Below are 27,327 nucleotides of genomic sequence, written 5' to 3'. Positions count from 1 at the left end.
ATATCTGTTCAAGGAGACGTTATGAGGAATGCTAATCCAATTGAATTGATGCTGCTAATGGTAAATCCAAGCAAACTATGCTCGTAGTCTACAAATATACTAAAAAATCAAGGATAAATGACAAGACATGGTATCTTATAGGTTTTTTACAGCTTGGCAATCATCTTGTTGCCCCTTTGCAACCAAGCAACAGCGTCGTCTACGAACTCATCCACGACAGCCTTGGCAGGCTTCTGCTCGTTGACAACAGCAGCGCACTTACCCATGAGGTAAGGTCGGTACTTGTCCAACAGATCCTCATCGTCGTCGCTATCGTTATCACTAGCAGCCTCAGCGAGCTTGTCGAGGTCAGCCTCGTAGGGGATAACACCCTTGGAGACGAGCTCCTTGATCTCGGCCTGGCGGTTGACCTCCCAGTCGTTGATGTAGTCGTTGTTACGGACACGCATGGGACGGCCGGTCCAGATGATGGTGCGGATGTTGTCGTCATGGCCAGATGTGCGGACAGCCTCCTTGTGAGCCTTGGGGGCACCAGCCTCGTCAGTGAGGATGAATCGGGTTCCGACCCAGACAGCGCCAGCGCCCATCATGAGCGCAGCAGCGAGGAGCTGACCGTTGTGGATACCACCAGCAGCGATGACCTGAACGGGGCCGCCGGTGAGAGGAGACTTGTGCTTCTTGCAAATATCGACAACAGCGGGGATGAGGACGGTTGTGGGGATATCGCCAGTGTGGCCACCGCCCTCACCACCCTGAGCGCAAATGATATCGACGCCGAGGTCGAGGCACTTCTGGACGTGCTTGACGTGACCGATCATGTTCATGTAAACAATGCCATTGGCGTGGAGCTTGTCGACGACAGCCTTGGGGGGAACACCGACGGCAGAGACGAAGAGCTTAGCGCCCTCCTCGATGATAATGTCGACGAGCTCGTTGAGCTTACCCTTGGTGTAATCGTAGCTGTGGAATCATATGTCAGCGCTTTGTTCGTCACTAGTGAGATCTGCATGTGATCGCAAAATCTCAAGGCCGAGGGCCCCGAACTTGGGGTGAACTTACTTGGTCTTGCGAGCGCTGCCGCCGACCTGGGGAAGGAGCAGATCAACACCGAAGGGAGCGTTCTTGTCATTGAGGAAGCTCTTGAGCTCAGCGATTTGCTCGCGCAGCATGTCAGGAGTGTATCCGACACCACCAATGACACCGAGACCACCAGCGTTGGAGACAGCGGCAGCGAGCTTAGGGCCGGCGGCAACGTTCATGCCCGCGAGGAGGACGGGGTGTTGGATCTTGAAAAGATCGGTGATGGGAGTTCGGAGCTTCTCTGTGAGGGAGCATGTTAGCGATCGTTGAGGAATCTGGAGATTGTGCTGATGACGTACGTGGTGATGCCATGTTGTCTGCTTGTCTGTTTGTCTTGTCTAGATGATGCTATCGTGTCGCGTCTGAGGAGAACTGTCTTCTTGCTTCTGGTGGTGGAATCAGGAGCAAGATTGATTGATAAAGAAGCAGAGAGTCGAGAGTTGGAGAAGAAATCCGGGGTATAAAAAGAATCAGCAGATAGAGAGGGGGTTTCGCAGGGAAAGAGGTTAGAAGCACGGTTCGCGATGGCAGGAACTAGGAAGGAGGGACCACATGCCGAGGTCTGGAGTCTCGTCTCAGCCTGGGCAGGAAGAGTGTGGAGTAGGAGTAGTTCCCGCATTGGGGATAGTATCACTTTGAATCCGGGGAAGATGCCTCGGGACGAAAGAGGAGAAGCTGTTAACAAGAAAATGGCCTGACTGTTAACAACGGAACTCGGTAAAGCCGAAGCACCTGCTAAAATGATTGTGCTGTTCTCTTCGCTCTCCTGGCTTTTCTCAACCTACCCAGAATGGTAAGCTTAGTAATCTATCGAGGTTGGCCCCCATGTTCAACGTCTCTGACATGTGCTCGGTGCTAACGGCAGAACCAGTCAGCAAAGACCAAGACTCAAAAGACCCCGTGACATGAATCATGACGACCACCTCACATGGGAAATCAATGCATCTCATTCCCGTACAGTCAGCTCGGAAATGCATGAGCTCAACCGCGCAGCCCTATGCCGCTCTCGTCAGCTTATTTTCTCCGCCAAAAGTATCGCAAAATCCGCTACAGCCTCGTACTCAGCCTTTTAGACTTCAACAGCTGCTAGCACCGTTGAAGACACTATTCCCACCCCTAGTGTCTTGTTAACGCAAATTTTCTCGGCCTCAATCCTCCGAACTCACTCAACAACATGTTCTGAATCGTCGGTCATGTAGCTGAAGCAGCACCACTCACCATGAGACAACTGCTTCTCTCATCGCGACCGCTTATTCAGAGCCTCAGAAGCACCGGCCACGATGCTTCTCCCGGCTCTGTTCTGGCTTTCGCCACTGCCTCGCGATGTTCGTTGACGTCAACAAGGCCTCACCAGCGATCTTATGTCCATCATGCGCGCCTTCGTCCTCTTGTGAGATGCAAAATGCCTGGACTTAAGCGCAATGCCTGTGGATGTGCTTGCGCAAGTGGAGGTGGCTGTGGGAGCAGCGGACCGCAAAAGAAGACGGCATATATCGCTCTTGGAAGCAATATGGGAGACAGAGTTGCTGAGATTGAGCGGGCATGCAACGAGATGGACCGCCGAGGAATCAAAGTCAAGAGGACCAGTAGCCTCTGGGAAACAGAGCCCATGTATGTAACCGACCAGGATCGTTTCGTCAATGGCGCTTGTGAGGTATGTATATCAAAAACGTCCGTTCGCGTTCCCGCGCTGACCAACCCACTAGGTCGAGACAGAACTTGACCCTATAGCTCTTCTAGATCAACTGCAAGCCATTGAGAATGACATGGGACGAAAGAAGGTCATCGACAAGGGCCCGCGTAACATTGATTTGGACATTCTTCTGTACGGCGACGAAAAGGTTGACCACGAGCGGCTCAAGATTCCCCATATTGGCATATTAGAGCGGGAGTTTGTTCTCAGACCCCTGGCCGAGTACGTTGCACAGAAAAACACAATCGAGGTATTCTAACGGCAAGCTGCAGACTCATTCCGGCAAAATCATTGGATCCGGCGAAGCCGTGGAAGCTCATTCAGGATAATCTAAATGAGCTGCCCCTTGGCGAGCCATTGTCTTCCATGACACCGCTTTCTTCGACGGCGGGTTCTTTGACGCCTCTTGCTGCAAAGCGCAAGACCCATGTCATGGGCATTCTCAACTTGACGCCGGATTCGTTTTCAGATGGTGGCTTTCACGATCGAGATAACCTCGCTCAGACGATTGTGAATATGGTCAACAATGGAACTTCGATTATCGATGTTGGCGGCCAGTCAACTGCCCCTGGTCGACCAGAAGTATCAGCCGAGGAAGAGGCATCTCGAGTTGTGCCTGCTGTTCAGCTGATTCGATCGCTTCCTGAAGCTCGTGATGTGGCTATCAGCATCGACACGTATCGCGCATCCGTTGCTGAGGAAGCTATTGCCAGTGGAGCAGATATCATCAACGATGTTTCGGCTGGTCTGCTGGACCCAGACATGCTTTCCACCGTCGCCCGTCTGGAGAAAACGATATGTCTGATGCATATGCGCGGCACTCCGCAGACCATGACAGAGATGACCTCGTATCCAGACGGACTCATTCCCACAATAGCATCTGAGCTCCTCGAGCGCGTAGCAGCGGCCGAGGCAGCGGGTATCCGGCGGTGGCGCATGATTCTGGACCCGGGCATCGGCTTCGCCAAGACGGGAGAGCAGAACCTCGAGATTCTTCGACGGCTGGAGGAGCTGCGATACTGGCCGGGGCTTCAAGGTCTGCCGTGGCTTGTTGGCTCGAGCCGGAAGACTTTTGTCGGGAGGATCACGGGAGTCACGGAGCCGAAGCAACGGACGTGGGGCACGGCGGCGACGGTGGCAGCGGCGGTTCAGGGCGGTGCGGATATAGTGAGGGTACACGACACACAAGAGATGGGCATGGTGGCCAAGATGGCTGATGCTATCTGGAGGGTATGAGCACGGAAAGTGCAGTTGGTTGTCTACGGTGTGTGTTGTTGAATATGCATGGATACAGACGGAAGAGACAAAATGGAAATGCATATGCAGGACGGGGCATCTGGATTTAATTAGTAGCCAATGTCTTTGATATCAACATTGTTTTACTTTCTATTTTTCCAAACCCAAAATCACATCACATCATCTTCGTTAACTGACTCGTGAATAAAGAGTCTTATTCATTTTTCTCACGCTAGACTGTCATATATCAGAATCTCGCGTCCTTGGGAGCCACACCACCCTAGACCGCGCTCTGGTCTAACCCCGGCCCATTTCAAATCCCTTGTAGCCTCTCTTAGCCTCTATTTTTCAAACCGGCGTCCGAGGAAGGCCTCATGAGTGGGGACAAAGTAGCCAAGGGAGGCAGGGATGCGTCACCGGTGAAAAAGGCCTGCATGAGCCTCAAATCCAGGGTTGGCCGACTTTCTCTTAGCGTTGATTAGTAGAGATGCAGAGTAAAAAAAAAAAAAAAGAAAAAGCAAAGAAAACGAAAAAAATACCTGCGGTTATCTCACCAAATTCCCTTTTTTTTTCGTCTCTTTTCTTTGGTAAATTGAGCATTAGCGTATCGAATGAATGTGCCAAGCCTGCGTCATCGCCGGAGATGGAAAAGAAGTTCATTTACTGAAGATTGTGTGTTGGTACATACAGTGAGTACAGTCTACACAGTAGTACGGCACATCATAATAAAGGTCTCGGCTGAAAAGAGGGGCAGAGTTACAATTCCTAGGATAATAGCGAGATCAGAAGCCGAAGAGGCGAGAGGACAATATAAATTAGAAGAGTATCTTAAATCTTGGCCCAAACTCGCGACTTCGTCTTGTTCTTCGGCCTTTGGCGTTCTCTGATTCTCTGTCTGCATGGATGTGATAGGATGTGGGCGAGAATCTGCATGTGTTAGATTGTAGTCCAGATGTAACTCACATTCAGCTGCTGTGTAACCCCGGGGAGATGGAGGCTGCAGAAACCTTCCGCCTCGGTCGACAATAGGAGGGTGTCGAGGTGTCAACAAAAGAGGCCCCGACCGGGTACTCGGTGACATGGAGGTGGGGGGTAAAATGCATGAAAAGCAAAGTACAAGTACCTTTTTCATCTACTTTTTCTAGGCACTATAGCCTGTAGAATATCTTGGTGTCTTGCTTCGATGCTGTCTATACGCTGCACTGCAGAGACAACTCACGACTTATAGATAAGCTATCTATGTATCAAACTAAAGGCTATTCATCCATCCTCACATTAATGACTCTCCTAGTGACGCGCATGGTAGCATCGAGGCTTGATCGATCCCTTTTACTGTATCCGTACTCTCTACCTACCTCAGTAGTCTGTCTACCTGGGGTCAATCACACGTAACCCCAAAGCTTGCACCAATGCGAGAAATACATACTTGCAGCCGGGTCTTTCTTTCTGAGGTAGGGGTTATAAGGCCTTATAAGGTTCACTAACCTGATCGCTTCCATCGATATCTCCGGGGCCCTTGCCCACTGTACCTTACTGTCGTGCTGCACGTATACTGTACCCTTACAAGGCCCTGTCCCCGTCCTGTTTGATTTTCTACCAACGAGTCCGAGCCAACAATCTACCAACACTGGGCCAAAACATCTCTCTCCTCTCTCCCAACCCGATAATCACCACACAGATCGTCCCATCCGTATATGCAGCATCTAATTCAATCGTTTATCGTAATCTGTAATTAAATCTCCGAGCCGCTTTAGTCTCCACTCTGCTATCCAGAACTTCACGATACTTTGCTTTCCTAGCGTCGATCCACCCCCAAACTCTCTCTTCAGAAGCGGTACCTACAGTACAAGCAGTAAAACGTAGAGAGTATGTACTTTTATGTACGTACCCGAAAGAGAAGAGAAGATCATTTCCGCGTGACAAGCCTCATTCCATCATCCCGCATCTTGTCTCCGCCCTAAAATGACAAGAAGAGAAATAATTCATCAAGTATGGATGGTACTCCCGCTCTGTGTGGGCTCGGCCTGTCGCGACCCCAAAAAACTCCATAGCTTCATTTCAACTTTTTTCTTCTTCTTTTTTTTTTTTTTTTTTTTTTTTTTTCGTTATCTCCTCTCAATCCCCGTAGAATAGAACTAAATTGAAAAACGTCAAGGCGTCTTCCTCTGTGATTTTGAATTAGCGGTCCGGCCCATTCCCGCCGGTAAAAAAACGTGTTTTGTTGATTTTAGCGTGCCGACGGTAACCTTAATCGAACTAACCTTGCAGCCTCAACCGCGCAACCTCAATCTCAAACAATAATAGCCCGTTTTTGTCCATATACATACATTCGATGCTTGTGCATACTACGCAGTCCACTGGTGTGATATAGCAAGGATGGCAAATAGCCTAGCACCCTTGCATCTAAAACAGTCGCAAAATGCATGCGCCTCTGGACCATCGTAGATACAGCCTCCATCTGCAACCTTGAATCTCGACTCCAGAGCCATGTCTGAGGACCGACAGGACTGTGCTGTAGTGTGAAATCTTGGCTTGTTCCCTTTGTTGAGGCCTTGTTAATTTCCTCAAAGGGACATTCTTGCGAGTCAATCATTACACACCAGTCTCATTCATCTTTATCAATGAAAGTTGTCATTATATGGCCAGACGGAAATCAAGAGAGTGGCATCCAACCACATCTAGCTAACCCATCCATCCGTTCATTCATGCCATGCAGTACCATGGGGCCCTGCATTCCGTCAGATTTCATTAGGCACAGCGCTCCACCGTGACCGTCGCGGATGCACCAGAGGGAAACCGGGTTTTCATTGAGTAGATACCCTGCTAGGACCTAATCATGTATGTGACATGACGGTGTCTCGATCCTGTTAGCCTCGTATTCTCGATTTATCCCTCTGCCTTTGCTGTGTCTTTGTGTCTCAACGCCATCCTCCCGCCTGATGCTTCAGCCCCCACCATCCATCGATTGCCTTCTCCTGCAAGCTAGACTACTCGTCAACTTCCCAGATAGATTTTGAAAGCCATTAGCCATATCGACAAACATGAAGCCAAGTATCCACAGTCAACAGGGTGCTGTATCCTGCAACAAGAAGAGGATAGGATGGGATAGGAAAGAAATGAAATGACAAGAATTACATTCAGTTAAAAAGTTCAAAAAAAAAAAAAAGTGACGAAACCATGTGCCATAAGAAGTGAAAAAAATGCACCCTGGGTATCCTCCTTTCTTACATTCGCCCCCAAAAACAGAAAGAGAGAGAGAGAAAACAAGACCAGCTGATCTCACGTTTTCTTGTCTGTCCTGTTGCCTCATTTTGTTGCTGCTGTTGCTATTGCCGCTATTGATGTTCTGCTCCTCGTACAATCTCTCTCACCATGCTGCTTTTGCTCGCCCATGAAATGTCAGGTAAAACCTGACATATAGTTTCTCCAGCTTCTTGTCGTACACATCGTTATGATTTGCAGCCTCTCTGCCCGTCTTTGCATATCCAAGGCCACTCTCCTCGCAGAGTGCCAAAATGTTATCAAACGAAGGAGATTCTAGGGTTTGAACCCCAAACTTGTGCAATACCATGCTCGTATTCTTGCTCTAGACTATGCCGATGTTTGTTTCGTGATTTTACTTTTATTTTCCTTCCACTTTTAGGACACAGGCTGGACTCAGTAACGCCTTAGTATGATCTGTGAACGCCGCCAACTTCGGCACTGCAATGCTTGTAACATCTCGTAGCAGCCGATCATGATGTCATGGTCATGTTGATGCCGGACGACGGGATGGGGTAGTACCCGCTCGAGGTTGACTTGCCCTCGAAGGGTCCTGGCGGACGATCATTAATCTGAGCTGGTGGGTGGAAGATGCTGGGTAGAGCGGCGCCGTCGTAGTCATGCTTGATCTTGCCACTCATGTCCATCCCGGTGGCCATGTGCGGCACAACGTTATGATCGCGCTCCCCACGGGGGTTGAATAGCTCGATCCGGTCGCTCTGCGCCTCGTACATTGGGGCTGGGTAGTACTGGTACTCTCGGGTCGTAACGATGGCCTTGGAATCCTCCTGAGGAATCATCGACTCGTGCGGTATATCGTGATGACGGACACCATAGAGGCTGCTGCGGGCGTCGAAACCACCTGTCGCGTAGCTTGGACCGCCCATCATGGGGTTATTGAAGTCGGCCATGCCGCTGACGGTGTAGCCTCCCATGTTGCCCGAAGATCCTCCAGGTCCGCTACTTTGGCTTCCGCGTCTGTCGTTTTGATAGTGGCCCGGCGAGCGGCCTCGGACAATCATCTTGGCCGACTTACGTGTGGCTATCTTGACGTATTGATCACCACTGCTCTGATTAGCTACCTCGCCCCAGAGCTCGACAACCAGTTGGTAGTATTGCTGAGCAGCTCTGCGCTTCCCGTTATTCTGGGTAGCTTGCTTGAATTGAATGCGCTCAAACGTGTGCTCTGTGGGTAACTGTTGGCTGCCGGGCTGATTGCTGAAATTGTCGGGGTATACAGGGCGATTGGGTACGACCGACTCTGAGAACATGCCCATATGGTGGTGGTGGCTTGCCTGTGGGGGCTTGTTGCTGAGCCGAACTTTTTCAGGCTTCATTATGGGCCCCTTGTCTCTCTTTGGCGTATGCTGTACCAGGTCGATGTTGTGCTGCTCATTGTCGGAGACAACTGCGGAGATGGACATGGCGAATCCAAAGATCGGAACGGGTTGTGATGAGCCACTAGCAGTATACTGGATAGTGACGTTGGGGATGTGAGGGCTCAGAGAAAAGGAGCAGACGCAAGAGAAGTAGTTCCTGCGATAACACGTCCACTCATTCTCCGATAAAAAGAAGCCCTTGTCAATGATACCTGACATATCCACCTTGACAGGTGTTCCTGCGCCATCGTTGTATTGAAGGCTTCCTAGCATATGAACTGGTTGCAGGGGAGGAATGTTGTTCTGAGTCGACCTACCGCCGTACCCGCTGGAGCCCATACTTGGAGCCGAGAAGCCCGCGTTGGGGCTTGTTGTTGGTGACAGCGGATGTCTTCCTCTTGGCTGTGTGGCAAAGGAGGGCGATCGAACAGAATGCTCGGATGGCCTCCTAAACCCTGGCGTGGCAGGACCGTACTGTTCTCGAGTACTGATCGGGGGACCAGGGTGCGGGAGGCCTGGGGTGCGATGTGAAGAGGGATAGGGATGTGCCATCCCCGTCGTAGATGAGTTGCTGCCGGCAGCAGTCAGTTCCTACTCTGTCTGCAATGCTCGATAGAGCTTGTCTTCGGCGTATATCATAATCGGTCCAACCCAGCTCATGTCTCTGTCTTTGCTTGTACACAGGAGACGAGATGGCCAGAGAAGAAGGAGAGCTAAAGGAAAAAAGACAAGAGAAGTATGAGATCTAATGGGTATGGTGTGCGGTTGCGACGGGATCCTCAACCTGGGTGGTGAGGAAGAGAGGAGTATGTGAGGGCTAAGAGACTTAAGAATGAAAGAAGAAAGCAAAGGACGTACTTGGAACCCAGTCGAGAGCGGACGTCTATACCCGGATAGAGATGATGATGACCAGCCGCTTGAGACTGGAAAAAGGCACTTCCGTCCTGGGGGTACTGCGCGGTAGAGCTGAGGACCGGCGGATGGAATAGGTTTAAGAGGGACGAAGGTTGAGAGGGCTCTATCGTCAAAGAAGTACTGGCCTCTTGCGGGTATCTGGCGGCTCATCAGCAAAGCGACCTCAGGCTGACTAGAGAGCAGCAAGAAGCAGAAGAAGTGAGTAGCGATAACGTCAGGTAGACAGGTAGGTTACGGGACGGCAGTGGCAGTTGGCAGTGGCAGCGACAACGGCAAAAAGACGCGGCCACAGAGATGCTGTATTGCCATGTCCTGGAAATACAGTGTTCCCAGTGTCACAGCTTGAGGTGCACGCCAGGTAATACTGTCGGCGGTTGGTGTGCCACAAAACCCGCCGAGCTGTTTCGAGAGGCTACAAAGACGGCCAATGCAGCAGCTCGCGGCACTGTCACTGGCACTGACAATATACACCGGCACTGAAACTGGCGCTGGGCGCTGACACGGGGCAGCGTGTAGTCAATGTGGAATAGGTAGATGCAGACTGCAGTGTAGGCAAGGTAGGCAGTGGGCGTGCGAAAGGGGAGGAGTAGACAGCAAGTAGCAGTAAGCGGAAACTCGAATAAAGTAGCAATGTAGCCAGTGAATGGGTGGGATAGGGTTGGAAGGATACTAGGACTAGTTTCCGGACAAGGTAGTGAAAACCACACCCCGGGCGTCAATGTCAAAACCAAAAGAGCTATCCATTGCTTTGTGGCAAGCCACCGAGAGAGATCCGAATTAACGGGATGCCAGCGAGCGAGCAAGCAAGTACCGTGAGAGCCTGTGAGACGCATGCACTCACTGGCCAGCTTGGGAATCTTCAACAAGCGAATAAATGCGGCAGGGGATCGCTCCGCCGGCAACAACAGGGGATATAATATTGAAGAGCCCAGAGAGGGGAGGCTGGGTTGGGGATCTTGCGTAATAATTAAAGAATGGGGAATGGAATGCTTGACAGAAAATGGCTGACAGGGCTGCGCTCGCTACCAGTTACTCCAGCTGTGATGGAGCCCTGCCTGACATCGTTCTAGTTAGAGCATAGATGGGTAGATGAGATCGAGGCAAAGCAGCAATTGAATGGTTCGGTAACGTGCGAGGGGATTGCGTGAGGGAACTTCCCTCAGTTTGATGGTTTCACAAATCTAGTGGGGTTTTCCTCGAGCATAAGAGAGACAATGGTCATGGTCAGGCTGATGAATGAACTAAGACATAGCAAAAAGTGAAGAAAGGCGACAGGGGTGGTTCTGTAGCGATAGGCAAGGGGAGTTGAAGATAGTGAGTTGCTAAGTTAAGGGCTATCAGCTCTTCCCAGAGCCTGACTTAAAGCCGCCACCAAGGTTGAGGCCCGCCAGAACAGCAGCTGAAGAAGTGTACAGAAATGACGACCGATATGCAGGGAAGATAAAAACTATTGTTTTCAGAGAAATAAGCAATGGTGACTTTCAGAGAACTGTAACTCTACCTTTGCCACCACTGACATGGGTATCCTTAGTTTGGTTGGGCTACGGCGTCTTGGGCAAAGAATGGCCCCAGCTCCTAGCTCACAACTCGTGAACAAGGCCGAACCACTCACCATCGCGAAGTCCATGGGGGACTGTCAAGTGCAACATGACTGGTTCGACAGAAGCTACACAGAGTAGGTGCATATATACGTAGGGAGAAAAAACAAGCCACTGCCAAAAGGGGAGGAAGGCATATTAAAGCAGTCGTGTCGTAACGTAGTCCAGCACCAAAAAACAATGCACGCTGGAAACAGCAAAGGAAAAATGCAAACAAGACTGACCTCATCTCTCCAGTAGCCGTTGCCATATCCATACTATAGCCCATGGTGGGCGTCGAAGATTCGTAGTCCTGTTTGAGAGGCTTCATGTTAGCCTTTGGTCCCGATTGCAAGGCCAATCCGTGCCCATATCCAGGAGATCCAATGAGACCTGTGGATATTCCCGTCTCGACCATATTACAAGTCTGGCAGCGATGCGATGGCGAGTTGCAAACTTATTTGCTCGATCAAGCTGAGTCTCATGTTAGTCAATGATAATAGTGATGATCAAAAGGAATTTCATGAAATATCTAAGGTCATGCAAGCCTTTTGCTCCCTTTTTCATGTTTGCTATAAGCGCTGGCTTGTTATCGTTCATACGCCATACAATCACGTTTGGTGGAACTCGGAAGACCAGACGGTGACCTTCCTATGGACAAGATCTTCGGCTTGCTTGTCTTGGTGCACGAAACACAAACAACGCGGCAAAACATGACAAGCTGGCTCGAATGACACCGTTAAGATCTTGCAGTGGACAAACACTCGTTTAAGTTCCCCTATGGCCTGTTTTGATTAAGAAGCTCCTCAAGAGATGCTTGCCTCTCACAGGATAGCCAGCAGACATGAACGCCTCGCGGTGTGAGGCGTTTGGAAGACGCTGTGACATTTGGCCCGAAGATTTGAACAGCATAAAGCTAGGACAGCGGATGCAGATGTTGTTTCTCATATGCTTGAAAGGGGGGGACCCAGATAACGAAACGATGAAAGTTTGCACATACCATTTGACTTGCGGAGCCACAGATGAAGCACTCGGTCTTTCGTATGTAACCTGCCATTCCAACAGTGCTAGCTGGCCGAGCCCTAAAAGGCACAAGCGCAGAAGAGACTTCTGGATACGCCTGGGCCAGTACTAAATGATCTTACCTTGGGAATTTGAGAACTCATGCGCACTTTTAGGCAGACAACACAGCCTCCGTCATTCAGTGAATAACACTTCAAGCGGGATAGTCGGACGGATCATGCACCCGACTAAAGTCTTCATAGTTAGCTTGGGTTGAATAACAATTTATCAGAAATGGCTATCTCTGCCCATTGTGAATTGTATACCGCATACGTCGAAACAAAGGGAGCCACTTGCCTGATTTAAGTACAGCTGTTGCTAATCACCAGGGCATCGGCACCCGCGTTCTTGTTGTTTCTCGAGCCTAATTCTGCACTTGTATCAGCTTCAAATTGCGTTCCACATCAAGATTGAGGCCAATCCAGTCGTTAAGATGTGAGATGGGGTATTGAATAAGCAAACAGTGCCCTCGGCTCGGAGACATAGAGGTCAGTTACAAGGGTCAGCAGCTTCTGTCAAAGAATGAGCCGTTGTACCCTATTTCCTTCCTGATAACTCCTCGATATATGCTGTATAGGGTTATGTATTCATAGACTCGGAGGCGATATCCGGCAACATCATGGAACAGTCCAGTCTAGCTCAGAGGCGGGACTTCATCAACAAGCATCGACAAACGAACCGAGAAGAAGTTAGTCCCGACTTCAAGAGCCGATAAGTTGAGCGAGTTTTAAGTAATTGATAGCTTAGGGCTCCTCAGTCGTATTTAGAATGAGGGTGGTAATGATATCGGGGGTTGATCATGAGCATCGGAGTCGAAAACAATAGTCGTGTCTCACCCTTGCCTTACTCAGTAGACTGAGTAAACACTGTCGTGTTTTGTTTTTCTTTCGACAAATAAGTTGTTCGATATATGTTGCTCTCTTCGGTCTCGGGTCGGGTGATGGTATCGCTGGACAAATGGTGTCACAAAGAACAAGTGCAGTGTTAAAAAGGTGAACTGCCAGAGATAACAGCTGTAGACAAGACACAACCGCACGAGTGCAGGATCTGGCTGTCTATATACCCGCGCTTAGATTTCAAGTGATGGTGGCTGACTTTGGATCGTACAGGAATGAACTGAGAACTAAGAATCGAGAGGCTCTAGGGGGTGATTATGAGAACATGTAGCACAGGACTGAGTGAGAAGCAGACAATGAAGGAGCTAGGTCCTAAGAAGGAAGCCTGCCGAAAGTCTCGAAGAAACAACAGTAGACTCGGGGTCACCGGCTGGGGGCAGGGGCTTTGAATGGGGGAAGACTTGAGGTTGCGCAGAGCCTGAGACAACGGGAAGGACATACAAGTTATGGAGAGCTCAGAAGCCCCAATACTAATGAAATGATAGACTTCTGAACATCTCATAGATAGCCAAAATTGTTTCGGCCATGCCATGGTGATGTAATGGATGGCCCAACTGCAAAAGACTGGCAGCAGTGGAGATCCGCGATGTTAACGGAGCCCACGGTAACAATTAGAAGCAGGAAGCCGCGTGCAAGTGCAGGGCTATGCTGCAAATCCTCCACGATTCTCGCTATCTGGACCAAGCAAAGGTCTTGAGAGCCCTGCCTAGATTCATTCCCGATTGAGCTCACGGGCCGCAAGACGGCAGCGAATATTGACCGCCGAGAACAAGATGCATCCACCGAGTCTAGTCACGATCGGTAGTGTCCAATTCATTGCATGCTTGTAGTTGGTTCGTCGCTCCTTGAAGAGCGGACGCAGATATCAGCCTCAGGACATAACAAAGCGGCAGTTGTAGTCTTGGTACTTCAAGTGAGGGACGGCCTTGGACGCTGCCCTGAGCCTGAAGACCATTACAGTCCACTCCTGGCGCCAGTACGAGTGCATGAGTATGCAAGTACCCGGCCGTCAATGCTTCTACGATACGCCACAAGCACGACTATGATTGGAAGAGGTCCTGCTTTGACGAGAAAGACGCCATAGACGGAACACCGCAGGGCAGCCCAGGTTTGTACGGTGGAGGGACAAAAGCCAGCCATTGAGATCGAAGTGCCTGATTCGTGGGCAGACTTGTCTATGATACGAAGTCGAGATGCGTCGAAACCCCCCACCTAGAACAGACATGGGGAAAAGCAGCGGCGAGAACCGTCTGCTTGATAACAATACAATTGACGCAATGATCGACAATTAGGTCCATCTTTGTTCGGAAATTTTACACACATCCAAGTGCGGCCAGGGATACAGGCACAGTCGCCAAGCGATCAAGGCACCAACCAACCATGATTGGCATGCCACCCTCAACATTCAAGCTTTCGCTTCTTGTCAGTCCCATCCACGCACTTTGACGGCTGGGTGGCTTTCAACCCTGGCGCCATGACATCTGATGCCTGACATACTTTTGTAGAGTAGGGCGAAGAAAGATCGACGGGCCTCTGTCAGATGCCCAGGCTATGTTTCAGGCTTTGAAGGCCCCAGTCGTCCTTACACAACGACACGTGAGGCCGAAGAAAGGTTTCACCTCCACGCACAGCGGATGCGGCATAACACTGCTGGGACAGCAGGAGACCGAGATGTATGGGGACGATGGCTAACGACTTAGTGGTTGGGGGCTTAATGCTATGACCAGGCCAGGGCAATGCCGAAGGCTCATGTGGACCAGGTCGAAATAAAGGGCCATCGAATTCACGATCAGTAGTTCCGAAGGGGGCGTTGATGATTGCGTAGATTGTCGGTGGGCCAATAAGACACCTCCGTACCCGAAGTGATGAGGAGGGGCGGCGCAGGTCCATATCATGGTCCAAAGGCTGATTAGCTTGCCCAGAAAAAGACGCGGGAGAGATCGTTGACTAGCAGAATGACAGGCTGTAAGCTTTCGTGTTCTCCATAAAGCATCATCGTAGCAAATCTGATTTCGGTGTCGGTTCCCGTCTAGCAGGGCTTGGTTTGGTTGGTACAATGCTGATGCCGACATCAGTAGCAGCGTCGTCGCGTTCGATGTTCACATTGGACGTCTAAGAGCATACAGAGCATACTTGGTGCTTGCAATTTGGAGGGATCGTTGAAAAAGACAACATGTCATTGCTTTGTCTTCTAAAGCATGGTTGGTCATGAGAAGGAGACCGACGGTACGAGTAAACGAAAGCATGGCGAATGAGAATGAAGGTCGAATTTGAGTCGGACCGGGCCGTCCATCAAGAGTATCTTTCAGACCAACGGTTGTGGCCCGCGGTGTTATTGTTGTAGTCAAAGGGGTGGTGGAACTAAAGCCGTTGAAAGAACAGCTACAAGCACCAAGCGCGCGCATTTGCAATAGCTGAGACCAGAAAGTTTGAACCGTTCGGCGCGATTCCAGTTAGATCTCTGTGGAATGTGACATATGGCTATTTCCAGACTCTGAAGTCGATCAACCTTCCTTTTGCTGCCGCAGAATGCTGATTGAGGCTGGTGATGGCACAATCACGCTGCAGCGAGAAAGTGATACAAAATCATTAAGCAGGAGTGTACTGTGAGTGATGCAGCGCACGGCAACGACATCAGCGGCAGTGATGGCAGTAAATCGACACCATAGGCAAAGAGGCAGGTCAGTGGTGCACCCCAAGCTACAGGAGGGTGTTGCACCAACAGACAAGGAGGTTGAGGCTGGAACTGCCAATAACAGCATCGGCCTCTACGTATGTGAGCTTGAACAGCAGACATAAAACTCTGTTCATGTGCATTTTTGGATCCAAGGTCAATAATCCTTGAAATTTGATGAATGCGGGCTGAAGGACGGAACAAATGAACAAGGGCTGGCAGGCTTTGTGTGCAACGCATCTGAGCCAGTGCTAATTTGGGTGCAATACCAGCCAGGTTGGACCCAGCCCTCTGGTCAACCCGATGCTAAGGTAGGGTAGTGTTCGTGCGTAGGTAGTCCTGATCTTGATCAGAGCTGCAATGATCATGGCGGATGAAACGTTCGTTGCCGCTGGGTCAAAGCTCGGAAGGCAGATGGTGAAAGGCCGCAAAGGGACCGTAATCTGGGTGGGAGAAATCATTAGAGGTACGTAATGAGCGCGCCATAATTGTCCTGTCTTGGTGGAAGATGCGAGCGTATTGCATGGGGTGGAGGGACTGGACACTCAAGTCCAGGTTGGCTCTTAGTGGAGGTTGAGGTCTGAGGATGGGGTTGAAAGGCGGCAACAAGCGAAGTTGTCACGCACGGGGCAGTTATCCTTGACCGGTCGAGCCTTCCCCATCTCCCACATGGCCTCTTTCCCTGTCTAAGCCAAGAGCTTTGTAATGCTATTGGCTGACACGGCCATACCATGGAAATTGGAAGGCCCGGTACGATACTAACTAGATGCCCCGCCATTCAGCGCCCCCATATTGCCTTTCGACTGCCGCTTGTCAGAGGCCAACGGTGTGGGCTCCCCGCTTGATCCACTCAAGTCATCTTTATTGCACCTTCCTTATGTGAGTTAATCTTAAGGTACATGTGCCTCAACGTCCCCTGTGAAGATCCTACGTATGCCCTGGACGAGATTGCCCATTGAATTCTCACGTATCCAATGGGGAGCCTTGATTAAACTTCTCGATCCCGATTGAATGGTCTGAAACTCAATACTGACAACCTGTGAAGCACTTGATCACTTAGTGCTTTGTCCTATGCAGGTGCAGACACCCAGCAGAACGGACTTTATCTCGTTGCCTAAAGCACGTTCTTCGAACATTCTACTTAAGTCATGATATTAGCGCCAAAGTGAGGCTTTTGTTGGTTCACGACATGCACCAGTGGAGTCGTTACAAAGGTTCTTTAACCTTTTGACTCTGTTACATCAGGGACAGACTAAGAATTACAGTACAGGCGGAGATTACCATCGCCTGCCTTGTTGGTAATCTCAAAGTGGACAAAGAAATCTGACAGGTGGTATAGGCGCTTCATACGGTAAAGAGGCTTCAGATGACCAGAATGTACTTTTCGACAAATGCTGAACAGGCATCTGTCAGCGAAGGGGGCTTACGATCTGTAGTAACACACTGACATCCTCTTGAGAACAAGAACGCACGAGGTCGTTATTGGGTCACACATAACTTAATGGATGCAGAATCAAGACAGATTCTTGGAGGAGAGACAATGAAGATTACTTGACATGAGCTCCCACCTCAAAATCCGCCCTGCAGTCAAGCTATTCTACTCCTAATCGGGATAAGCCTTTTGCATGAAGAACATCTGTATGAAAGGATTCACCCTATACCCCCCTTGTGATTTTGTAGAACCGGCATTCGCTGGGTCAACTTCAGGCAGAGGGAGCTCTTTCACTTGGCTGTAGCCCCTTGGTATAGATAAGACGCCGCTGTCTCGAGCCAAAAACGGTAATAACTGGAGAGTAATCGAAGAATTTTTAGATGCCCTAATCCAGGATTATCCCTTCATCTAAGTGAAGTTATTCCATTTGTAAAGGGGGTTTTCTTTTCTACCCCAGACCAACAGTCTTTCTGGTTCTCTGTAAGTAACTCGGACATGTCCAGGGTTAATATCGCTACACTCAACTGACTGGGCGTCCCTTCTTACCACTCTTCCAACAGGTCTCATTATCAGATCTCGATACAATTGCCAATATTCATTTCATCATCACTCCTGGCATGAGGGAACGCCGGAGAATACTTGCTGGATTCTTCGGGACCGCATAGCCGTCTTTTGCTTCAAATTGGGCTGATTAGCCAAATTTGTTCGCTTCTGGTTTCCCAATTGAGCATCTTGTCAAACCCAACAAGAGCTAACCTCGAAGTGTATGTAGTTGAAGCAAAAAGGAGGCCTTGACCAACAAGTGGACCCTCTGCGGTGTTCCTCTACCGGATGCTGCTCCTGGAGCCGCGATGGGATCCTGATACTGAGCCTTCCGCAGTTCGAGCATGAGCCGACAGCCAAGGTCTCGTTGAAAAGGTCTTTCTGTGAGACATGGAAAAACTCGGGAGTACAAATAAATGTTAATTTGGTAACCAATTAATCATGAACCGGGGGAAATTGCAGCATTCTGGCAAGGCAAACTGGACCAAGGTACAGGCCCTCGATAAGAGCTTCATATGTCTTCATGGTTTGCTTTCGGAATGTTGTGATAGAGTATTCATCATGGGGTGCCTATCAGAATTGATAACTTTACGGTACCCCAGGTTGAAATGAGATTACTTCCAATCAGCATGATTCGGCTGTTGCTCACCGGTCATCACTAGCAACGGGCAGCTGCCACTTTGTGATAATACCAACAAACAATCATTTCTCTCTTTAACAGGGGCATGACGGTATAGTCTGAAGCATGGCCATTGATAACCCTGCCCAGGAGCATATAACTTTGGTGGCGAAGGAGGTTGTGCAACCCTCCAGCTCCCTGGATGAAACTTGGCACGCAGCTGTCCATAGTTCGCGGTGGCGCCTTGCCGATGAGCGCTCAAACGATTCAGGAACCGTTGATCCATTACATCCAGGATGGATATCCCATCGTTAACCCCAGGGAGGCAACGAAGAACTGCCGAGCTTACCTTAGTAGCATCGCTTTCTGAAGCACTAGTCTCTGGGGTAAGAAAACATGGCCAAGACAAGTAGCGGTGACAGATAACTGTTTCTATGATTAGATGACCAACAGAAATTGCAGGATGATGTAGCGGCAGTTCTCAGGCTGATGCTCCAACTCTTGAGGCATGCAGGTATCCGGACAGTCTATCCAAGATCCTTGCTCCGACCTGTACGCACACATTTGAGACCGTTGACAACTTCTGTATCAGATTCTTTGCGAAATAATTTGACTGACATGCTCATGACTTGCATTGCATTAGCTACCTAGGTAGAGACCAATAGACGAGGTATCGGATATTCTGATGCAAGATAATAATAGACCCCATTTCAAGGGTGAGTACAGTTCAGATCGGCGATTGGTACATTGTAATAGCGTCCGTATCAATCCTAGACCACCTCAGCGCAGTCGTGTAAGTCGAGGTGAGTAGGTGGGCATCCATGCCTTATGCACATCATCGCCGGCCGGTGGGGCTTTTGTCTTGACAAGCCACGGCAATAGAGTGCAGTTATTACATGGCATTTCATTGCATATGCATTTGGTCCTGAATGATCCATGAAAGGGCTGGCTTACTGAGTACAAACAAGCAAACAAACAAGATTAGAGACCATGCGTTATTGTTTGGGCTTTGGCGGTGATTCAGGTTTACATGGATTATCGAATCCATTTCCATTGTCTTATACCGAATAAGTGAAAGTGAGGCATGGGGTGCATGGGCGTATCTTTGCTTGATAGCTACCTTACTATAGCAACTCCATTGGGGAAGTTTATCAAATGATCAATATTGGCAATCCTGTGATCCATCCGAGTTTGTCATGGTTCTGACAAATCTGCCGATATCATCTAGTCTATCAATATTCGACTCAACTCGTGTCTTTCTAGGTACTCTACTTACCTACCAGAAGGTACCATACCGAAAGCTCATTCATGTCCAGTGGACAGTCATCCACTATCAGGGCAACAGGGGTCCGATGACTTGTGAGCGCTCATCGGCAGTGGCTTGGCGCCTGTGGGGACACTAAGACCAGCTTGGAACTGCCGTCATGGGCGAAAAACAGACGTAATTGTTGGTTACCTGAGGACTCATGAGGGACCCATTCATTGATGATGACTCTTTCGATCCTTCATCATTTCTCGGTCAAACTGGGCTCCCACTCTACCTCCCTCCCTCACTCCCTCAATCACTCAATCACTCACTCACTGCCACGCGAGACTCAGAATTAGGCAGACGATGGGCGTCTACGGTACTTGCTTGACTCATCGAGACTGATACACGGTCCTAGACAAATAGACAAATACCCTCATAGCGTCGTCGCACCTCGATTGACTGATTGACTCTCTTCTCACTCCTCCAGCTTCAGCGCAGCAGCAGCAGTAGAGAGAAGTGCACTGCTTGTCCCGGGCATGCCGAAGAAAAGGAACAACATCAAGTCCTTCAAGCCAGTCTCAACGGCTTCTCCGACTGCGTCAACATCGACGAATAGTTCTGGTGAGTGCTGCAGTGCTTGCTTGCTATTCTGTGCTGTACAATCATGTCTGTGCAGCTGGACTGACACAAGCACACACCCCTCCCTCTGCTTTCCTCTTATTCGTCCGGCGTCCGGCCACCTCTCGGTTCGCTTCCCTTCAAACCACCCCTCCTTCTTCCCCATATCTTCAAACCGCGTGGTAGCCAAAGTCTCACAAGTAATACGCAGCAGACAGGCCCTCCCGAAGCGTCAATGAGTTGCTAGCAAACCTGCGTCGTACCTCGATCAGCCCCTCCTCCACCTCGCAGTCAGCCCTGCCTGCTGCTGCTCCCAGTGTACCCCCGGCCATCAGAGAGATACTCCAGATCCCAGACACACCGGCCCCCGCTCCTCGCCGTCTTGCCCGTCAGAGATTCGATGGCAATGGCAGGAGACTCCCTGCTGGCCCTCCTCCGCCTAGGAGTTGGGTCGCCCGCAATTCATCGGATGCTGCTCATGAGGCCTCCTCCATGAGCCAGTCGCGCTTGAAGACAAGAGGATTGGAAGATACTTGTTTGCCGGGGACTTATCTCCCGGAGCGTGGGAGTCTGATAGACATCGTGCTGCAGAAACTCGCATACGAGTGGGCTTTCCACAGAGTGTACAATCAGTACCATCTGTACTTTGTGCCCAACCATTTGAAGGCAGCTCTGATCCGCTATGTTGGAATTGCCAGTGAAGCTGGGCTGTCGTTGAGTGATCTGAAGCTCATTCTGCTACCGCCGCCAGACACTTTTGATGAGACGGAGTTGGATAGTTTAACAGCTTCGAATCCTGAAGTAAACTACCTCGATCTTTCGGGCTCCGCATGCCGGTCAATTAAACTGAAAGAGATCAGTGACTTGTTATTCCCTGCCAGAGAAGATCAACCTACGACAGAACTACAGGAATCCTGGGACGTTTCCGAGAGTATTCCAAGCCCTCCCCGAACTTTGCTGCCCAACCTCACCCACCTTTCACTCGCCCTGCATCCCGGACATGCCTCATCCGCATCATGGAAGCAGCTGCTTTCCCTGTCTCCCAAGCTTACCACGCTCACGCATTTGAGTCTGGCCTACTGGCCCGAACCATGCTTAACACCGAGGTCTCGCCTGGCCACCGTATCGAGCCCGCAAGGTCGTTATACCTATGGCGGGACGAACCTTTATTCACATTCACTTGATCACGATTGGAGTGAGGCTTTACTCGTATTGCGCATGCTGAGTAAGAATCTCTATGCGCTCGAGTTTCTTGACCTCACAGGTTGCTGCCCTTGGTTCCCTGCACTGATGGCCGAAACTGGGCATGATTTTGTCAACTGGGCCGATCATTGGGGCAAGATCACTGAGCTTCGGCTCTATACAGGGTGGACGCCTGGTCCTGATGCAATGCCATCTGAGAGATTGCGTTATCGAGAGGGAGTTCAAACGGCCAAGGATGTCGAAAGGCACATTAGAACCATGAGAGCAGGCAAGGGAAGATTTATTGTCGTAGAACGCGACAGCTTAGATGATATATAGACAGTAAACTCATAAAAGGATGCGCATTGTCTCCCAGCATTTGTCTGCCGGTGAATCATTCTCCAGATCGATGTCCGGTTGCCCAGAGAGCTTTGAACTTGGCATCTGATGCAAGGAGACTCTTTGGTTCACCGACCTCGACGACGCATCCCTTGTCCATCACAATTACGCGGTCGAAATCGATGATCGTATCCAGACGGTGGGTGATAAACACGACGGTGTGGTCCTTGAACTCGCTCTCGATGACGGCCTTGATGGTCTCTTCTGTCTTTTGGTCCACACTATGGCTCTATTAGTTCCTTAGCTCGTAGTTGCATCGTTTGTTCGGCTTGCCTGCTCGTTGCTTCATCCAGAAGAACGATTCTCCCGTCGTTCTTCCTCAGCACTGTCCGTGCCAGGAAGAAGAGCTGCTTCTGCCCATGGCTCAACGTGTCTTGATCAAACGAAGCATCCAAGCCCCCATGTCGTTCGATCGAATCATATAGTTCAACAAGACGAAGTGCCTCTTTGATTTCCACGTCGGAGTAGATACCAAGCGGATCAACGTTGTGTCGAACCGTGCCGGGGAGTACGAACTGGTCTTGCGTCAGAGTGATGAGACGACTACGGATCGTTTCTCGAGGAACAGAAGATAGAGAGATCCCATCGATAATTATACTGCCAGACGTAGAGTCTAGTAGTCTGAGAAGAGCAAGAAATATAGATGATTTTCCACTGTGAACAAAAGACGGTCAGAGCGAGAGAGGCATTGGGGTGAAAATACTGACCTTCCTGTGCGACCGCAAATACCTACCTTCTCCCCTCCCTTGATCTCCAAACTGACTGCATCAAGAGCTTTAATAACTTCTCCGTCTCCGTCACCATACGATGCAGTCAAGTTGTGGATCTGTATAGCTCCTTTGTCAGGCCACTGGGCTGGCGGCTGGTGTGTCTCTCCTGGTAAGTTCTCCTCGCCAGTCTCTTCAGCGAATTGCTTAATGCGAGCTACAGCACCGATGGATGTCTCGATAGAAGTCCAGAACTGAATAAGCATGTTCACGGTCTCACTTAACGAGATTAGCTGCACGAGAGATACGCCCGTTAAACCTACGTCGACTTCCCCACGAAGACGAACCGCGAGACCAACGAGAAGAAGAGCCAGGGCTACGGTGGTCAGGTCGAGGACGAGGACGAGCCAACGCTGGACGATCATGAGGAGATAGAAAGGCCTCTGTGAGCGATCTACGAGAGTGTGGTTGGCCTGAATAACTGCATCGTTCCATCCGAAGGCTCGTATTGTTGCTAGACCAGAGAGCGTTTCGAGGAATTGGGTGTATAGAGGGGCTTTCTCCTCGAGATCGAGCAGACGGAGCTGACGAGAGGTACGGAGATAACCACGTTGAAGATAGAAATAGACAGCTCCTAGGAGAGGGAATGTAGCTGCTATATAGGGGTTTGAAGAGGCAAGGAGGCCGGCTTTGGCGATGGCACCGAAGAAACCTATTCTATTAGTAAAGCATTTAGTTGATGAGCCGGGGCCTTGGCTTACTGGCGAGAGTCACAACGAGACCAAGGGGGAGCTGTTTGTCTACCATTCCTATATCCTGCGAGAACCTCCGTGTGTTAGCTTTCGAAACTACTCCTGCGATATCAGCTTACCGTGTTGTGATTGACCCCAGGTCTGTCGTGGTAAAGAGAGACAAAGGTGCCCTAGGAGGATTAGTTGACAGTCCATTCTTACGTCAATCCATAGACCTACCTGATTACTGTAGATAACAGTCTCTTGTGCAGAGTTATTCCAGACTTTGCCGCTACCAGGACAATGACAAACCTGCTACAGTCAGTATCCAGTACGTGCGACGAGAATCTGTATAGAGTACCATATAAGAACTGCAAACCAGATGACTGCGGTAACCTGAAGAGCGGCATAGATACCAAGGTAGTAACCCGCTTGATCGTTTCCATTCGCATTGTCATCAGTCCAAAATTTCAGCCAAATTGCTAGTCTATGTCAGTATCTCGAACAGTAACTGGATGCCAGGTGACAAACTTGGGAAGCTTTCTAGAAAAGCCCAGATGATCTCGAGTACCAGAAGGACTATCATAAAAAGACCACCAGTGCTGCTGAAGTAGTATCGATATACAGTCGAGTCCCCACGTTGTCTGCGTGTATCTTCTTCATTGGCTTGTTGTTTTGGAGTCTCTTGTGCTAGCTTGGAGGCCTGTTCTTTGATATCGTCAGTTTCAAGCGTCGGAGCTTCAACCCCATGAACCCTGTCTCTCAGTAAGGAGTGCACATAGCCATCAGTGTCTTTGAGATCAGAGAATGTGCCTTGCTCGGAGATTTTCCCATCCTTGTTAAGACAAATGATGTGGTCAGCAGACGATAGAAAGTCAACTATGATCCCGTTAGCGAGTATGTTTGAGAAATACTTGGAGTGTTATACCCGATTGAGTCGCAAGAACAGTTGTCGTATTCCACTGCCTCAGCAAACCACGTTCGCCAAAGAGGTTCTCGAACACAGTACGGGCAGTCTGGCCATCCAGTCCACTAAAGACATCATCGAAGAGAGCAATCCGAGGTTTTGAATAGACAGCTCTGGCCAATGCCTATTTAGTTAGTATATAGCCGATTACTCCCTTGGTCTTGACTTACAACTCGTTGCTTCTGACCTCCACTGAGGGCCAGCCCCTTGCTGCCAATAACGGTGCTGTCACCCTGGGTAAGTTGTCTGAAATCCTTCTCTACATCACAAGCTTTAACAACGGCTTGGTATAGAACAGGGTCGAAGTGCGAGTAGCCGATGATGTTTTCACGAATTGTTCGGTTCTGGCATGTTAGCTTGGGAACAAGTAAAAATATCGGGTAGGCATACCAGGAGCCAAGGACTTTGCTCGCACCAGGCAATCCCCTTACTATGAATATCAATTGATCCAGTTATATTGGGAACCTCTCCAAGAAGCGTTTTCAGTAGAGTGGTTTTGCCACTCGCAACTGGGCCGAGAAGTAGGACAAGCTGGTTGCGGCCCACGGCAAGTGACAAGTTTCGAAGAATGACACGATCCTCTGACCACGAGATATTGGCGTCGGAGACTTGGATAACAACATCGCTCATACTGGAGTTTGCTGCAGATGTCAATGAGGGTTCTCTCAGCATTCGTAGCTCGATAGAGTCTCTGTTTCCTTGATCAGGTGCGTTCAACTCCACAACTGATTGTTGTTGGCGAGAATCTCTTTGAGACTCTTGAGTCAAAAATATTTGGATTCTTTCAAAGGCGCCCAAAGCAGCACTCATGTCAAGAATTACCTCAAACATAAAGAAAAGTGGTTGTGCCAGGAGAATGATTAGGGACAGGGCGGAGAAAAGTCTAGTGGCATCGAGTGTCTCGCCGGAATTCGAGGCAACCCCTTGGAAGAGAGCAAATGCCGCGACAGGAGACATGAGTAAAGGGACTTGAGCAATTGCGGACGTGACACTGCTGACGATCCTGAATGGTCTCGAGGCTTTGATCTCATCTGCTCGGAGGTTGAGGATGGTGTCAGACAGGTTTTGAGCTAGGCCTGAACATTTGATGCTCTTGATGTGTCCAATCATGGCAGAAGTGATACCTGGCCGGCATTAGTAAGTTTTGACAGATTAGAATATTTATAACTGACCAACTCGTTTCTGTGTCTTGTCTAACCAAGACATCTGATACTTGCGCGCCAGAGGCGAAACGAGAACCGTAGCAATGAGCGCAACGAGCGACACTATAATGGGACCTACAGCAGCATAGCCTACGTGAGTGCTCAGTAGCCAAGTAGCTATGGCAAGCTGTATGATGTTTGCCCAGAACTCGTGGATCTCTCTAACGGCCCTCACAATAACATCGACCTATCAAATAGTTAGTCCAACACATGATTTGGTAAAAGAGTCCTTACATCAGAGGACATGAGCGTCACCGCCGCTGAATCGTCTGTTGTTGTGATACTCAGATCGGTAGCCTTGGAGAACACGGCAGACACCAACACTCCACGCAACAATGTGACAGACCGAGCATTGCGATGCCAATAAAGGGCTTGTGAAAGCGCAATACCGGAGTAAACAAGACCGTAGGCTGCGATGATACCGTAACCAATGTTGATAGACTGAGAAATATCGTCGAGAAACACCAGCAGTCGGTTGAGAATGAGTGGTTGGCATATAGTGAATGCCAGAAGCGCCAGGCGAGGAAGAACAACAGCGATGATAGACCATCGCAGTGTCATGACGCAACATGAGATCAGCCGGTGTTTGCGAGCCGGAGCTAAGCCAGCATTTAGTACATGGACATCACAGAAGAGTTTAAAGTATAATACTATATGGCTATCTAAGAAGGGGAGAATGGACAAACCTTTCTGGTTATGCCAATGCTTCCAAAACCCGTCAATCAGTGCCGCTGAGCCCATCTCCTCGTCCAACTCAAACAGATCCATCGGCCGTAGAAGCTTTCGAAATCCCGTCAGCAGCAACGGAGTCACCCACGCGAAGACGGCTCGGGCGTACAGTCCGGCCGTGACTTCGGGAGAGTGGGGCCCGGAGTCGGCGACAAGGTACGGAGCTTTGCTCCACCCTTCAAAAACGACAATAATCGCTTTCAGAGCAAAGGCCGCTGTGAAAACAGCTGGAATGGCCGTGCTCATGGGGACAAGCCAGAGGGTGCGAAGGAGCGCGACATCAAGGAGCAAAGACACGGCGAGAAACAGACTCAAGAGAGACGATGGACGAGGGGACTTGGCATGTTCGGCACGAGAGAGGACACAGGACATCAAGCTCGAAGCAAAGGATACACATGCAGCAGCGACAGAGACGCGATCTAGACGCGAATTGGAAGGGCGCGTAGCCCAGAGCACAACGAGCACGAGATGAAGCACAGCCAAAAGAGCGATCAACGCCAATTTGACAGTTCGAAAACGGTAGCCAGTGACCTTGACGGGGACATTCCGAAGACGAAAAAGACGAACAGGAGCGAGGATGAGAAGAAGAGCGGCTGGAGACAGCACAAGAATGGATTGTTCAAAGACGAGAGTGAAGTCGAAGCCATCGCGACATTCAGGGCCAACAAAGGGCCCGAAAGAAGCATCGACGGAAAAAGTGCACAGATTCTCGGAAGAGTTCATTTTGAGATAGCGAGCGAAGTTGCAAAAAGAAGAAATAAGAGAGCCAAGGGGGAAGTGAGTGTTTGTTATTTATTTGGCGAATACCCTGGCCGTAAGTGATAAGACAGGAGAGGCAGAATTAGGAAGGTGGTTTAATCACTGTAGTAATCCGAGGATAATAGGGTAAATATCAACCTGAGAACAACAAGTTCTCATGAGATAGAGATACATGCAACTCAAACTACGTAAGGAAGGACAAGGAAGTATGACTCAAGCATGCACCACAATTATATAAAGTCAGTCAGAGCGCCATTTCTCTTCTAAAATTGATGTTCCTTTTAATTGCAGCGTGGAGAAGTGCATGTAATTGCGAGTTGAGCCAAGTCATTCGGCGTGAGTCACTGACTTGTAACACCACAAATGGTGTGGCACTTCAACCGCACTAGAGGCGACAATTCGAGCAAACAGTCGCAT

The 27,327-nt window shown here is 49.7% G+C and overlaps 6 protein-coding genes across 11 annotated transcripts; 2 read left to right on the top strand and 4 right to left on the bottom strand.

Annotated features, from left to right (window-relative positions):
* Window positions 1-9: 9 nt before the first annotated feature.
* FOIG_08305 (oxidoreductase) lies at window positions 10-4,205 on the bottom strand. Of its 3 annotated transcripts, XM_031208301.1 has the most exons (5): window positions 2,247-4,192; window positions 2,142-2,196; window positions 1,380-2,075; window positions 1,060-1,321; window positions 13-960 (listed from the first exon to the last, which is right to left on the bottom strand). In XM_031208301.1, the coding sequence occupies exons 3-5, from the start codon at window positions 1,390-1,392 to the stop codon at window positions 147-149; spliced, it is 1,089 nt and encodes a 362-aa protein (XP_031062436.1). In that variant the 5' UTR covers window positions 1,393-2,075; window positions 2,142-2,196; window positions 2,247-4,192; the 3' UTR covers window positions 13-146. The 3 variants fall into 3 exon arrangements, with proteins under 3 accessions (XP_031062435.1, XP_031062434.1, XP_031062436.1); XM_031208300.1 differs by having other exon boundaries at window positions 10-960; window positions 1,380-1,935; window positions 2,004-4,205; XM_031208299.1 differs by having other exon boundaries at window positions 10-960; window positions 1,380-4,205.
* On the top strand, window positions 1,677-4,205 carry FOIG_08306 (dihydropteroate synthase). Its single transcript, XM_031208302.1, has 3 exons — window positions 1,677-2,734; window positions 2,787-2,995; window positions 3,046-4,205. Exons 1-3 carry the CDS (start codon window positions 2,300-2,302, stop codon window positions 4,007-4,009), a joined length of 1,608 nt encoding a protein of 535 aa, XP_031062433.1. The 5' UTR covers window positions 1,677-2,299; the 3' UTR covers window positions 4,010-4,205.
* Window positions 4,206-7,743: 3,538 nt separating this feature from the next.
* FOIG_08304 (uncharacterized protein) lies at window positions 7,744-12,307 on the bottom strand (the record flags this gene model as incomplete). The annotated part of the gene is made up of 4 exons (XM_031208298.1): window positions 7,744-9,220; window positions 9,508-9,702; window positions 11,387-11,454; window positions 12,287-12,307. The coding sequence occupies 4 exons, from the start codon at window positions 12,305-12,307 to the stop codon at window positions 7,744-7,746; spliced, it is 1,761 nt and encodes a 586-aa protein (XP_031062432.1).
* A 2,480-nt stretch (window positions 12,308-14,787) lies between these two features.
* Window positions 14,788-15,171, bottom strand: FOIG_08303 (uncharacterized protein; the record flags this gene model as incomplete). The annotated part of the gene is made up of 1 exon (XM_031208297.1): window positions 14,788-15,171. The coding sequence occupies one exon, from the start codon at window positions 15,169-15,171 to the stop codon at window positions 14,788-14,790; it is 384 nt and encodes a 127-aa protein (XP_031062431.1).
* A 4,653-nt stretch (window positions 15,172-19,824) lies between these two features.
* Window positions 19,825-21,801, top strand: FOIG_08302 (uncharacterized protein). 3 transcript variants are annotated; one of them, XM_031208294.1, is made up of 2 exons: window positions 19,825-20,237; window positions 20,446-21,794. In XM_031208294.1, exons 1-2 carry the CDS (start codon window positions 20,153-20,155, stop codon window positions 21,753-21,755), a joined length of 1,395 nt encoding a protein of 464 aa, XP_031062428.1. In that variant the 5' UTR covers window positions 19,825-20,152; the 3' UTR covers window positions 21,756-21,794. The 3 variants fall into 3 exon arrangements, with proteins under 3 accessions (XP_031062428.1, XP_031062430.1, XP_031062429.1); XM_031208296.1 differs by having other exon boundaries at window positions 19,827-20,237; window positions 20,453-21,801; XM_031208295.1 differs by having other exon boundaries at window positions 19,827-20,237; window positions 20,449-21,801.
* On the bottom strand, window positions 21,649-27,172 carry FOIG_08301 (uncharacterized protein). 2 transcript variants are annotated; one of them, XM_031208293.1, is made up of 14 exons: window positions 26,109-27,164; window positions 25,657-26,021; window positions 25,393-25,609; window positions 24,611-25,344; window positions 24,391-24,564; window positions 24,182-24,344; window positions 23,785-24,132; window positions 23,615-23,735; window positions 23,494-23,565; window positions 23,394-23,444; window positions 23,284-23,348; window positions 22,523-23,234; window positions 22,089-22,469; window positions 21,649-22,036 (listed from the first exon to the last, which is right to left on the bottom strand). In XM_031208293.1, the coding sequence occupies exons 1-14, from the start codon at window positions 26,872-26,874 to the stop codon at window positions 21,811-21,813; spliced, it is 4,395 nt and encodes a 1,464-aa protein (XP_031062427.1). In that variant the 5' UTR covers window positions 26,875-27,164; the 3' UTR covers window positions 21,649-21,810. The 2 variants fall into 2 exon arrangements, with proteins under 2 accessions (XP_031062427.1, XP_031062426.1); XM_031208292.1 differs by having other exon boundaries at window positions 25,657-27,172.
* Between the last annotated feature and the right edge of the window lie 155 nt (window positions 27,173-27,327).

The sequence above is a fragment of the Fusarium odoratissimum genome (genome assembly GCF_000260195.1).
Source record: "Fusarium odoratissimum NRRL 54006 unplaced genomic scaffold supercont1.12, whole genome shotgun sequence".
NCBI lineage: Eukaryota > Fungi > Ascomycota > Sordariomycetes > Hypocreales > Nectriaceae > Fusarium > Fusarium odoratissimum.
This window is presented reverse-complemented; position numbering and strand designations above follow the sequence as displayed.

Excerpts from the sequence above, each read along its gene's own strand:
- FOIG_08306 (XM_031208302.1), top strand. The coding sequence starts at position 2,300 with ATGAGACAACTGCTTCTCTCATCGCGACCGCTTATTCAGAGCCTCAGA. Across the intron at positions 2,735-2,786 it reads TCGTCAATGGCGCTTGTGAG|GTCGAGACAGAACTTGACCC; the intron begins GTATGTATATCA and ends CCAACCCACTAG. Across the intron at positions 2,996-3,045 it reads GTTCTCAGACCCCTGGCCGA|ACTCATTCCGGCAAAATCAT; the intron begins GTACGTTGCACA and ends GGCAAGCTGCAG.
- FOIG_08305 (XM_031208299.1), bottom strand. Across the intron at positions 961-1,059 it reads GGCAGCGCTCGCAAGACCAA|CTACGATTACACCAAGGGTA; the intron begins GTAAGTTCACCC and ends ATGATTCCACAG.
- FOIG_08301 (XM_031208292.1), bottom strand. The coding sequence starts at position 26,874 with ATGAACTCTTCCGAGAATCTGTGCACTTTTTCCGTCGATGCTTCTTTC. Across the intron at positions 25,345-25,392 it reads CAAGACACAGAAACGAGTTG|GTATCACTTCTGCCATGATT; the intron begins GTCAGTTATAAA and ends AATGCCGGCCAG. Across the intron at positions 24,565-24,610 it reads AGCAAAGTCCTTGGCTCCTG|AACCGAACAATTCGTGAAAA; the intron begins GTATGCCTACCC and ends CTAACATGCCAG.
- FOIG_08302 (XM_031208294.1), top strand. The coding sequence starts at position 20,153 with ATGCCGAAGAAAAGGAACAACATCAAGTCCTTCAAGCCAGTCTCAACG. Across the intron at positions 20,238-20,445 it reads AACATCGACGAATAGTTCTG|CAGACAGGCCCTCCCGAAGC; the intron begins GTGAGTGCTGCA and ends AGTAATACGCAG.